At 35.6% G+C, this 13,136-nt stretch overlaps 2 protein-coding genes across 2 annotated transcripts; both read left to right on the top strand.

Annotated features, from left to right (window-relative positions):
• Positions 1-5,978: 5,978 nt before the first annotated feature.
• On the top strand, positions 5,979-6,623 carry LOC103958360 (flavonoid 3',5'-hydroxylase CYP75B138-like). Its single transcript, XM_009370611.3, has one exon. The coding sequence runs from the start codon at positions 5,979-5,981 to the stop codon at positions 6,621-6,623; it is 645 nt and encodes a 214-aa protein (XP_009368886.2).
• A 3,122-nt stretch (positions 6,624-9,745) lies between these two features.
• Positions 9,746-10,356, top strand: LOC108868020 (flavonoid 3',5'-hydroxylase CYP75B138-like). Its single transcript, XM_048575971.1, has 2 exons — positions 9,746-9,967; positions 10,168-10,356. The coding sequence occupies exons 1-2, from the start codon at positions 9,746-9,748 to the stop codon at positions 10,354-10,356; spliced, it is 411 nt and encodes a 136-aa protein (XP_048431928.1).
• Positions 10,357-13,136: the final 2,780 nt, after the last annotated feature.

Here is a 13,136-nt window from a genome sequence, read left to right as displayed (position 1 = left end):
CAATGCATTAGATGATTCATTGTATGATGTCTATATAGTATGCAAAACAGCCAAGGAACCTTAGGAATCACTTGAGAAAAAATATAAAACCGAGGATGCTGGTTTGAAGAAATTTGTCGTGGGCAAATTTTTGGACTACAAAATGGTGGATTCAAGTCTGTTGTTTCTCAAACTGAAGATCTCCAGAAAATCATCCATGACATTCATGTTGAAGGGATGATAATCAATGAGTCTTTCCAAGTGGCGTCCTTTATAGAAAAACTGCCACCTTCTTAGAAAGAGTTCAAGAATTATCTTAAGCACAAACGTAAGGAGATGACGCTTGAGGATCTCATTGTCAGGCTGAGAATAGAGGAAGATAACAGAAAGAATGAGAAGGGCCTGGTTTCGAGTATGGAAGCCAAGGCGAATGTTGTTGAAGGAAGTTCATCAAAGCAAAGGCTGAAGTTCCAGAAAACTAAGAAGAAGGAAAAACACTTTGCCCTTGCTGCGAAAGGCAAAGACTTCAAGAAAATCAAGGGAAGTTGCTGGGTTTGTGGAAAACAAGTCCATAGGGCTCAAGAATGTCGCCATCGAAGGGATCAAGGTCCTGTAAATCAAGGCAACAACAACCGCGCGAACCTGTTTGAAAACAATGTGGATGCCTTAGCTGCAATGATTTCTGAAATCAACCTTGTATCTGATCACGCTGATTGGTGGATAGATACAGATGCAACTCACCATGTGTGTGGTGACAGAAATATGTTCTCTTCGTACTAGAAAATCGAAGGAAACGAGCAGCTGTTTATGGGAAATGCATCTGCATCTGTTGTGGCTGGAATAGGGAAATGTGTTCTAAAATTCACTTCTGAAAAGGAATTAACCCTCCTTGATGTGCTGCTTGTCCCCGATATAAGGAAGAATCTTGTTTCTGGTCCTATCCTTAGTAATAAAGGATTCAAACTAGTTTTTGAGTCCAATAAGTTTGTACTAACTAAAGGGGGAATGTTTGTAGGGAAGGGTTAACTTGCTGATGGATTATTCAAACTAAATGTACTTGCTAATGCTATGAATGAAATAAATAATGCTTCTGCTTATATTGTTGATTCGTCTAATTTATGGCACTCTAGGTTAGGACATGTAAATTTTCGTTCACTTTTTAGAATGCATAATTTAGGTTTGCTGCCCAAAATTGATTATCTAGATAATGTTAAATGTGAGACTTGTACATAATCGAAATTTGCGAGTCAATGCTTTAAATCAGTGCATGAAAAATCCAATGATTTATTAGATTTAATTCATAGTGACTTGTGTGATTTTAGATCATATCCAACTCGTGGTGGAAAGAACTATTATGTAACATTTATAGATGATTTCAGTAAGTATTGTTATGTTTATTTACTTCATAGTAAAGATGAGACATTGGATATGTTTAAGACATATAAGGCAAAAGTTGAGAATCAACTTAACAAGAAGATTAAAGTCTTAAGGTCCGATAGGGGAGGAGAATATGAATCTCATACCTTTGCTGAATTTTGTGCCACACATGGCATAATTCATCAAACAACAGCCCCTTATACACCACAACAAAACAGTGTTGCCGAACGGAAAAATAGGACTTTTAAAGACATGATCAATTCTATGTTGAATAGCTCTAGGCTTCCACACAATTTGTGGGGTGAAGCTTTACTTACTGCAAATAAAATTTTGAATCGAATTCGACCTAAAACGAGAAAGGAGTCACCATATGAATTATGGAAAGGAAGAACCCCAACGTTTAAATTGCTTAAAGTGTGGGGTTGCCTGACAAAAGTACAAGTCTCATTGCCAAAGAGAACAAAATTAGGGCCTAAAACTATAGATTGTGTTTTTATTGGTTTTGCATCTAATAGTTCAGCTTATAGATTCTTAGTTTTTCATTCCGAAGTCAGTGATATACATGTCAATACTATTATAGAATCTATAAATGCAATATTTTTTGAGGATATATTTCCATACAAAATAGGCAAGTCTAATTTATTGAAAAAGAGATTACATGATGATGTATCTGAGGTCAATGACGAACCTAGAGAACATGATGATGGTTCATCCTTGTCTAGAGTTCAACAAGAAAAAGAACTTGAACCTAGAAGGAGTAAAAGGACAAAAATCCGAAAGGACTTTGGGCCTGATTTTGTGACCTTATTAACCGAGACAGAATCTCAATCATTCAAGGAGACCATGTCCACTCCTGAAGCTCCATTTTGGAAGGATGCAGTTAACAGTGACATAGATTCCATTATGCAAAATCATACATGGGAATTAGTCGATTTGCCCCCTGGCAATAAGCCAATTGGGTACAAATGGATATTTAAGAAGAAATTAAAACCTGGTGGTACAATTGACAAATATAAGGCTCGTTTGGTAGCTAAAGGATACCGTCAAAAACATGGTTTGGATTTCTTTGATACATACTCACCTGTAACGAGAATTACGTCAATAAGACTGTTGATTGCTATAGCTGCACTCCATAACATGGAAATACATCAAATGGATGTAAAGACTGCATTCTTAAATGGAGACTTAGATGAGGAAATATATATGGAACAACCTGAGGGGTTTATGGTTAAAGGTCAAGAACACAAAGTTTGTAAACTTGTGAAATCACTATATGGGCTTAAACAAGCTCCAAAGCAATGACATGAAAAATTTGATCATATTATGATAACATACGGTTTTAAGATAAACGAGTGTGATAAGTGTGTCTACACAAAAACTCAAAATAATGCTTGCGTTATGTTGTGTTTATATGTAGATGATATGCTTATAATGGGAACTAACAAAGAGATAATAAATTGGACCAAGAAGATATTGAAATCAAGTTTCGATATGAAAGATCTTGGATTAGCTGATGTTATTCTTGGTGTAAAAATAACAAGAAACCAAGAAGGATATATTCTTACACAGTCCCATTATATAGAAGCTACACTTAGAAAATATGGTCATTTGGAAAGTAAAGATGCAATTACTCCTTTTGATGCCAATAGCAAACTTAAGAAAAATAGAGGTGATGCTATATCTCAACGTGAATACTCACAAGTTATTGGAAGTCTTATGTACATTATGAACTGTACAAGGCCTGATATAGCATACTCAGTGAGTAGACTGAGTAGATATACATGCAATCCTGGGCATGATCATTGGGAAGCTTTAATTCGAGTATTGAGATACTTAAAGCATACAATGAATTATGGATTGCATTATACAAGATATCCTCCTATGCTTGAAGGATTTACTGATGCGAATTGGATATCGGATAATAATGATACAAAATCCATAAGTGGATATGTATTTACTTTGGGAGGAGCAGCAATATCTTGGAAATCTTCTAAACAAACATGATAGCCCGATCAACTATGGAATCGGAATTTATAGCTCTCGATATGGCTGGAGGAGAAGCTAAGTGGCTAAGAGATTTTTTGGAGGATGTTCCCATATGGCCTAAACCTGTAACGGCAATATGTATACACTGTGATAGTTTAGCTGCACAATATCGATCTAAAAATAGTGTATACAATGGGAAGTCTAGACAAATTAGACGAAGGCATAATACAATAAAGCAATGGCTCTCTAGTGGTGTAATTTCTATTGACTATGTTAAGTCAAAAGATAATATTGTGGATCCGCTTACTAAAGGTTTGTCTAGAGAGCAAGTTAAGCATACATCGAGGGGAATGGGTTTAAAGCCAATGGAGTAAAATGAAACTGCTAAACGGAAACCTAACCTAGTTGATTGGAGATCCCATGGTCTAGGTTCAATAAGCAAACTAGTTTGGCTAGATTCAAGAAGAAACACACTTACATACCCATTCCTATGATGGAAGAAGTATGGTGACTGTTGATGATTTAGGATATATTAGTTTAATGATATTGATACTTGTAAATCAAGTGGAATAGTAGCAGCCTATTCTTAATCAATATCACCTATATGAGAGTAAATGTGGGGTCGCGTTTATGAGAATTACATGGCTACATTCTCTAAAGCTCTCATGAATCCAGGATTTGTTCAGGGCCAAAAATAACACAAACGTATGAATTTGTGATGTGTAAATGTGGCATGTGTTTTGCTTATTGTCTTGGTTTACTGCGGAGATGAACAGTTCAAGATTTTATATTCACTGCGTCATCTAGTAAATCCAATAAGTATATACTAAGGTAGGTTCAAGTCCAAAAAACACCTCTCCTGGTGTATGTCACATCTATTGTTTACTCTCGTATCTTAGTGTTTCTAGGACCAAAGAATCGTCTCAAATGTGGGGTATTGTAGGAGTTTGAGACCAGTTTGAGACCATCTTATCCCACATTGGTCAACAGTATTTTTTTTTTACTAGCCTTTATATAGGCTTGTTCCTTCTTTTTAGTAATTAGAACTTGGACCATTTGGAAATGGATTGAAGGCTTGGGCCTTATGGTTGTGTGGATTAGGCTTGAATATAATATAGCCTAAATACAATTAATATTAATTAATCAAGACAAGGGCCTTGGGCCTTGGGGCACTTGGGGCCTTGGAATTTAAAATTAATCAGATTCATTAATTTTAATTTTCGGATTAAGTTTTTTAATTAATTTATTAATTAAAAAATGTTTTGATTAAAAGACACATCTATTAGAAAGAGTTGTACGTTTTGATTAAAAGACACATTTATTAGAAAGAGTTGTGTACTTTCAAATACACTGAATAAGTATTTGAAAGGGTGTGAAACAGCCTATATATTTGTAATCACAGTATCCAAGTGAGAATCATCTTTTCTTCCTCCTTATCTTCCGTACAAAATGAGAATCATCTTTTCTTCCTCCTTATCTTCCGTACAAAATTTCCAGAGAGTAAACACACAAAGTAATTCTCTAGAGTTCTATAATCCAATGCGGGTTGTAGAATTAGGTAGTTGTATCCTGGTCGAGCAGACGTTGTAGAACCACAAGCACAAGAGTGGGATGAAAATACTGTTCGAAGGACATAGCTTTTACGCTAGCCTCTACCTTCTGTGATCAAGTTAGTATCATTGATATTTTTATATTAGTTTATGTATTTATTGTATAATTGCATTCTGTATTGGAAGTATTTTTGAATAATAAAGTATAAGTATTTCGGTACTGTATTTCTGTTATTTATTGGTTCTAAATTGTTCTCCAACAAGGCATGCATGTGCTTGCTGCAAGCTTCCTACGTATTTTATTTATTAATATTTTTTTTTTCATCGAAGCTATGAGAAAAACTAACATCGCGCGGATATATGATTATTGTGATTTTTTATGTCAATAATACACAAAAATACTGTTATGTGATGTTTTATATAATTAATATAAAATACCATAATGATATTTTACTCATGTCATATAAGTTGCTTTCAAGCTCAAAACTTTTAAAACTCCATTGGCCCTCAGTCGTTTTCCTATCTTCAACTAAATCTGACCATCAAGAACTCCAATATTTTGGCACGGAACGGCCTGACATGTCATGCATGACGACGGCTGCGTATATCAAAGAGAAAAAATAAAAATAAAAATAAAAAAATAAAAAACCTAAAAGCCCCATTATCTCAAGCTCCATTACATTCAAGAGTGCAATCCACCACTCTTCATTTCATCTAGGTCCAACAAATATTACCCCATTTCCTGCAGCATTTTGACCTGATTTACCACATCAAACTCATCAATCACGATTCACAAAACGAGCCTCTTTCGGAAACAGCATCTTGATCGTTACGTCTTTTGTGTAGGTAGGAACTTGAAACTTTATGTGGTTAGGTATTGGTGTTAAGAGGGTGCATTGCACGCAGCTATAATTCCATATTAATACTCACATTGCCTAAGATTGTGGTTAGGTATTGGTATTTGTACTCTCGTACAAAGTACCTAACCTCCTACCTGTATGAAAGTTACTTTCCACATGAGGATTTGTTTTCCCTAGTTTCCAGAGAGCCAATTAGTACAGTAACATAACTTTCTATGGACAGGATATGGTGGTGGGTGGGACTGACACTTCCTCCAACATAACTGAGTTTGCAATGGCTGAAATCATGAACAAACTAGAGATGATGGAAAAAGCCCAGCACGAGTTAGAAGGCGTAGTTGGCAAACACAACATTGTAGAAGAATCCCACATCAACAAATTGACATACTTACAAGCTGTGATGAAAGAAACTCTGCGCATGCACCCAGCCTTGCCTCTGTTAGTCCCTCATTGCCCAAGTGAAACATGCATTGTGGGAGAGTACACCATTCCAAAAAGATCTCGGATTTTCATCAATGTTTGGGCCATACACAGAGACCCTTCGATTTGGGAAAACTCGTTGGAGTTCAATCCAAAGCCGTTCTTGGATAGCAAATGGGACTATAGTGGGAAAGACTTCAACTATTTTCCATTTGGGTCAGGCAAAAGAATATGTGCTGGAATTGCAATGGCTGAGAGGATGGTGATGCATTCACTTGCTACACTTTTGCATTCTTTTGATTGGAAATTGCCAGAGGGAGAGAAGTTGGATCTTTCTGAGAAGTTTGGGATTGTGTTGAAGAAGAAGATACCTTTGATTGCCATCCCAACTTTGGGTTATCAGATCCAGCACTCCATGAGTAGAACAATGTTGCTATCAAATTCCTTATAATACTTCACTTGTAATAATTAATACCAACTTAAGCCCAAAAATATTTCTTGAAAACTGCATGTTTACGATAATGTTCTATTGTGAGATATCGATATATATATATGTGTGTGTGTGTGTGTGTGTGTGTGTGTGTGTGTGCGTGTGTGCGCGTGAAAACCTCAAGCTGATGTCCCCTTTCTACGGTTTTCTTTTCTCAAGCATTTCCAGATTTGACTTGTTTTATTCTTCTCTGTTCGAATGATCAAAAGTGATATCTCAAATTGCTGAAGTCCGAAGGATAGGACTAATTCCCAGTGAAACACGAAAAATTACAATAAAATTGTGATATTGAGTCGCTTAGATATTAGGTTGAGACGTTGGTATCTCACTTTTTTTAAAGAGATTCAAGGCCACTGTGGTTTGACAAAAATTCTCGAACCGGTGCAACAATATATATCCTAACTTGCCCCCTCCAGAATATAATAGTCCAACTGAATCATCGTGTGACTAAAACCTAGCTGCACAAAAAGGAAGAGTCCACAAAAACAACCTTCAGTGGCCAATAAGTAAAAGATGGAAAAGATGGAGGCATGAAGAACAATAGATGTAGAGGAAAATGCTAGTGGGATGATAAATAAAAATATGATGGAGAAAATACTACTAATTATTGTTTATTATCACCCTTAAGTGAATAGGGTAATAAACCTATACTTAACAATTATAAGAGCTACAAGAGTTACAACAGGAGAAAGGTTAAAAGACTCCACTTAATTCCGTACTAATAACAAATAACGACAAACAAACTTAACTCCCCACTAGCAATCAAATAATTATAATTATAATTTATTTATTTAATATTAAAAAGGATTTTTATAACAAATGACCCTTAGATTAGCTCATCCCAACAAAATGGTCCTGAAATTGAAAATTGATCAATATTGTCCTTAAATATTGGATGCTGCAAATCGATATAGTCATCTCGTTAGTATTATGTCAAATAATCTATTAGTGTGTTGATGTGACACATTTATGGACCCATATACCCTATTAAATTGCAACACGCGGATTATATCAAGCTATTATTTTTAAGAATGATCAAAATTCTGAAAACAATAAACCTGAGTAAATAGAAAGAAATAAACAAAAGTTTAGTCATTCTGGCTTTTAGGATCTCTCGACTCTCTAGTTCCTTCCACTGTTTTTGATCTTTTGGATCGTAATCGAAGAACCGATTCTCCCTCAGACTTGGTCTCATCTTCTCCTGGTTTTGACCATGGTCAATGGAACAAGAGGGGTGATGCTAGCATGTGATTAAAATTTTAATCTCATTTTGTTATGAATCTTATTGATTTTGGTCTTTTCTGACTTATCAGACCAGATTATGCATAGATAATGAAGATTACAGAAAATTGTGGTATCTCTATAGCTATGGGATTACTGGCGATGTCTAAACAAAAAAATAATAATAATCTTGAAAATCAAAACTGGAAATTGCGAGTGGGGGGTCGTGGAAGAATGTGGGGCGCCAGGGAAGGGAAAATGGGTGTGCGCAGATGGGAGGTTCGATCGGAGAGGGGGGAGAAAGAAAGAAAGGGGAAGGCGTGAAAGAGGGAGAGAGAAGTCACCACGTTGTGGGGGACTTCGGCAGCTTTGAGTGGGTTGGGGTGCTTGGGGAGGGATGGGAACGGCAGCTTTAAGTGGTTGGGGTGGCTGTGGCTTGCTGATCCTTCCTCTTTCTTTTTCTTTTTTTTTTAAAGCTTTGGAAAAAGAAAAAAAAAACTCATTTCTATTTAAAAAATAAAACATAATCCACATGGTGCATTTTAATTGGATATATGAATGCATACATGTGCCACATCAACACACTAACAGATTATTTGACAGAATTCTAACGGAATGACTACATTGATTTGCAGCACCCATATTCAGGGACAACATTGATTAATTTTCAATTTCAAGGACCATGTTGATGAGATAGATCAATTTCAAGAACCATTTATCATAAAAACCTCATTAAAAATGCACCAACAAGCTATTTAATACTACGATTTAGTAATATTCCTCCTCAATTGTAAGTGAGAAACTACATATTATGGCAGGCTTATTGTAAATATTAGCTTTACTTCCACACTCCCTTACTGTAGATACTATCATTTGTTGAAGAAAAAAAAAACAAAAAATGCACCAACAATTATTAATTAAAAATTGAAAGGTAAAGTTTGAAAACTCAAAAAATATAACTTTTAGTTTTTGGTTTGTAACTATGAAACAAATATGCAAACAAAGTGAAAACCAAAACAAAGCCGATACGGTAATCATTTTCAAATTGGAAGTTTATTCCTACCCAATTAACTGCATATGATCCACTATCATTTTCTAAATGAACGTTTGTGGCTACCCAATTAAGTGCATATGGTCCATGAGAGTCTCCATGGTTTTGTTGTCTGCACTATTTTCATGTTTGGATTTACAGTGTCGCTGTCCCTTCGAAGCTCATCTTTCATCTCATCCATTTATTTTTTCCTACATCATGATTTCTTCTTTTCAAAAAGGTATGTACATGACAAGCTTGTGGATAAATTCGAGTTCTGAATACCCGAGTTTAAAAAGAAAATGGAAATTTGAAGACCATCCAATAGTGTTTTTTTTTTTTTTTTTTTAATAAACGATATTATCTACATTAAAGGAAAATTGGTGCGCTTACTCTCACAATAGGCTAACAATAATGTAGTTCAAATTCGCTTTTGGTGAGAATCAAACCTAAAACTTATCACTTACAAGTGAAGAGGAATACTATTAGACCGTAGTACTAAGTGGCAAGACTGTCCAATAGTTTAACCTACCAAATTCGTAAGTTTTCATTCAATGGTTTTGTGTGCATGAGGTTATGTCTGCCCTTGAAACATTATGCATTGAGACAACCTAAATCTCAAATTTAATCTCACCTATTGACATGGTTGATTGTTTTACAGTCTACGTTAAGTTTTTAGCCTTACATTGGCAGCTAATCGCTTAGATTTTAGATTTCAAGCTTCAAGTTTTCAGCCCTACATGTATGGAAGTTACTTTCCACACGAGCATTTATTTTCCCTTGTTTCCTGAGAGCCAATTAGTACAGTAACACAATTTTTTGTGGACAGGATATGGTAGTGGAGGGGGGGGGGACTGACACTTCCTCCAACACAACTGAGTTTGCACTGACTGAAATCTTGAACAAACCAGAGATGATGGAAAAAGTCAAGCAAGAGTTAGAAGATGTAGTTGGAAAACACAACATTGTAGAAGAATCCCACATCGACAAATTGCCATACTTACAAGCTATGATGAAAGAAACTTTGCGCTTGCACCTAGCCCTGCCTCTGTTGGTCTCTTTATTGCCCAAGTGAAACATGCATTGTGGGAGGCTACACCATTCTGAAAGGATCTTAGATTTTCATCAATGTTTGGGCCATACTCAGAGACCCTTCGATTTGGGAAAACCCGTTGGAGTTCAATCCGGAGAGTTTCTTGGACATCAAATGGGACTACAGTGGGAAGGACTTCAACAAATTTCCATTTGGTTCAGGCAGAAGAATATGTGTTGGGATTGCAATGGCTGAGAGCACTTGATACACTTTTGCATTCTTTCGACTGGAAATTGCCAGAGGGAGAGAAGTTGGATCTTTCTGAGAAGTTTGGGATTGTGTTGAAGAAGAAGCTTCCTTTGGTTGCCATCCCAACTCCAAGGTTATTAGATCTAGCACTCTATGAGTAGAACAATGCTGCAATCAAATTCCTTAAAAATACTTCACTTGTAATAATTAATACCAACTTAAGCCAAAAAATATTTCTCAAAAGCTGCATGTTTACGATAATGTTCTCTTGTGAGATATCGGTATATCAATTATGAATTTATACCAAACTTTCGTTCCTAGAAATTCCTAGGTATAAGAGCATTTGTTTTGAAAACCTCAAGCTTATGTTCCTCTTTCCTACGATTTTCTTTTCTCAAGCATTTCCGGATTTGACTTGTTTTATTTATCTTCTTTGTTAAAGTGATGAAAAATGATATTTCAAATTGCTCAAGTCCTAAGGGTAGGACTAATCCCCAGTGAAACTCGGGAAAGCTAAGTTACATGGAATGAATATCAAGAATCTTCTTAAATAGAATTAGTCGATGCCCCTATTAAGACGATTTTGAATAAATTGTTTCAGTAAAAAGGTTTAACATTAGGATTTGGAGGTAACTTGAATGTTGTTCAATGAATCTATTTGTTGGTATATATAAAAATAGATGTAGCATGATTAGGGTAAAAATATTGTTAGTTGACGGGCGGTATTATTTTAATTTTTTTTTTATTTTTGAACAAACGATATTATCTTCACAATGGACTAGTAATAATATGATTCAAATTTATCTTTAGCGAGAATCGAATCTAAGACCTCTCACTAACAAGTGAAGAGAAATGCCACTAGGCTATTATACTAAGTGGCAAAACATGCTTAATTTATTTCTACTCAAATTATACCACTGAAATTAGTATCTTTGATGTTATCAATAACTAGAAAAAAGAAATGGGAGCTTTAAGTTTAAGGGAGTGTATTCTTAAGCCTCGTTTGGCAACTTGGACTGTACAGACTATTTCAATCGGATAGGACAAATAGTCTAATACTGATAAATTAGTCGGGTTGTCCATCGGATAATACGTTGACTATAATTATTTTTTTAAAATCACATAATAATTGTTGTTAAAATGAAAAAAGGGAGAAAAACAGAAGGAAAAAAAAAGTAATTAAATATCATTAAGACAAAATTTAAAAAAAAAAAAATTAGAAAAAAAGGAAGGTGAAAAACCTAGGTCTCTTCCCAGCGTGTCTTCCTTTCTTCACCATCTTACCCACGCTTCAAATTCCACCCTCCCATACGAACCCACTTCCTCATTTCTTCAATCACCCAAAACCCACATCGATTCACCAACCAAAACAACTACTGATTAAATTGAAGATTCAAATTGATGAAGAAAAGAAATCAATTGGTGGCATTGTCCGAGTTAACCGGAACCGTAGGAGTTGGATCCAATGCTGTCGGCGACGGAAGATGATTGAGCTTGCAAAGCTTGTTGTTGTTGACGATCAATCGGGCTTCTTGATCTCAACTACCTCTTCGTCCACATCGTCGTGCTTTGACATCGATGGCTGAAATGTGACGAAACAGGAAGCGATTAATAATACCAAGCTTTTGGGTTGTAATAATTGTCCAGTGTTAGCCGTACTAAATTTGATGGATGGTATAATTAAGCAGTGCTTATTTAGTATGAGAGTGCACCAAACAATGGCTACCGTATTATTAATCATATCCGGTGCTTAATATGACATGGCAAACTAGGCTTTAAATTCAAGTGTATTCAATCTTGGTTTTGTTGGAGACTATACAAGTCACCCTATATTGAATAAAGATTTTTTACGACTTTTAAAAAGTCTACAAAAATCTTGTAGGTATTATATTATGACTTTTTTACCAGCCTACAAAAGTCTAGATGTATTCAATATTTCATTCATTTTAAAGGATTTTAAAAGGGAGTTTTAACGAAACACTTCGGTACTGTTCACTTTTAACGAAAAGCCACATTTTTACCTTTCCTTAGTACTATTCACTACACCTTTATTTGTCATTTTTCATTAAAAATAAATTTTTTCGGACTTTTCAGTTAGTTTTCCATTTTAAAAAAGTCATGGACTTTTAGAGACTTTGATGTGTTTTATGGTATACTTGTTGTCATAATAAATTCAACCTCTCCTAAATTTTTAATGGATTTTGTTTTATTACTTCTAATGATTACTCCACCACCCGCCATGATGCAATAAGAATCAGATATCTCCCACTTCCGCAACACCATGTCATCACCATTGATGTCGCTACCATCACAATCATCTCACTTCTTCTACTAGCACCTTGTCATACAATCATCACCGTGTCACAAGCTCCTAGAACCATATTTATGCCTCCACCGATACAACCAACATGATTGCCACTTGAAATAATACCATGTTCACTTGCCCGCCACCACCACTCCCTCCACTACCTCTACTACCACTACATTGTCACAACCATCATCATCATAACCTTCTGCGACCACTTTATCGTCGTCACCCCCACCTATGTCTACTGACACTGCCATCATCGTGATCGCCACCTTTACTTCCCTCTTATACGCCCATTACCACCACCACCACCCCCACCCCATCCCCACTCCACCCCCACTCCTCCACCACTCTAGCACGACGTTAGAAACACACAATTTACAAGAATTTGGAATAAAAAGATATAATGTTTATGGGTTAAGGATTCTTTCATATGTCTAACAATTTTGGTCATATCAGGAAAAAGTAAATTACATAAGTGTAACATTACTTACTCCTAATTGGTTTCTTAACCAAAAAAGAGGAGTAATTATTACAAAGTTTGTTAAATTCTCTTGACCTCTAAAAAAAAGGCGAGCATTAAACGCTCAAAAATATATAGCAGTCTATTAAGAAAAAGTGTGTGGATTTCAA

Source organism: the organism of the source record quoted next, unplaced genomic scaffold (assembly GCF_019419815.1).
Source record: "Pyrus x bretschneideri cultivar Hongxiangsu unplaced genomic scaffold, Pyrus_bretschneideri_v1 Contig1, whole genome shotgun sequence".
Classification (NCBI taxonomy): Eukaryota; Viridiplantae; Streptophyta; class Magnoliopsida; order Rosales; family Rosaceae; genus Pyrus; species Pyrus x bretschneideri.
The sequence above is the reverse complement of the archived record's forward strand: the minus strand, read 5'-3'. Positions and strand labels throughout refer to the sequence as shown.

Coding starts and splice junctions, on each gene's coding strand:
- LOC103958360 (XM_009370611.3), top strand. CDS start 5,979: ATGGTGGTGGGTGGGACTGACACTTCCTCCAACATAACTGAGTTTGCA.
- LOC108868020 (XM_048575971.1), top strand. CDS start 9,746: ATGGTAGTGGAGGGGGGGGGGACTGACACTTCCTCCAACACAACTGAG. Junction 9,968..10,167: donor ACCTAGCCCTGCCTCTGTTG/GTCTCTTTATTG, acceptor CATTTGGTTCAG/GCAGAAGAATATGTGTTGGG.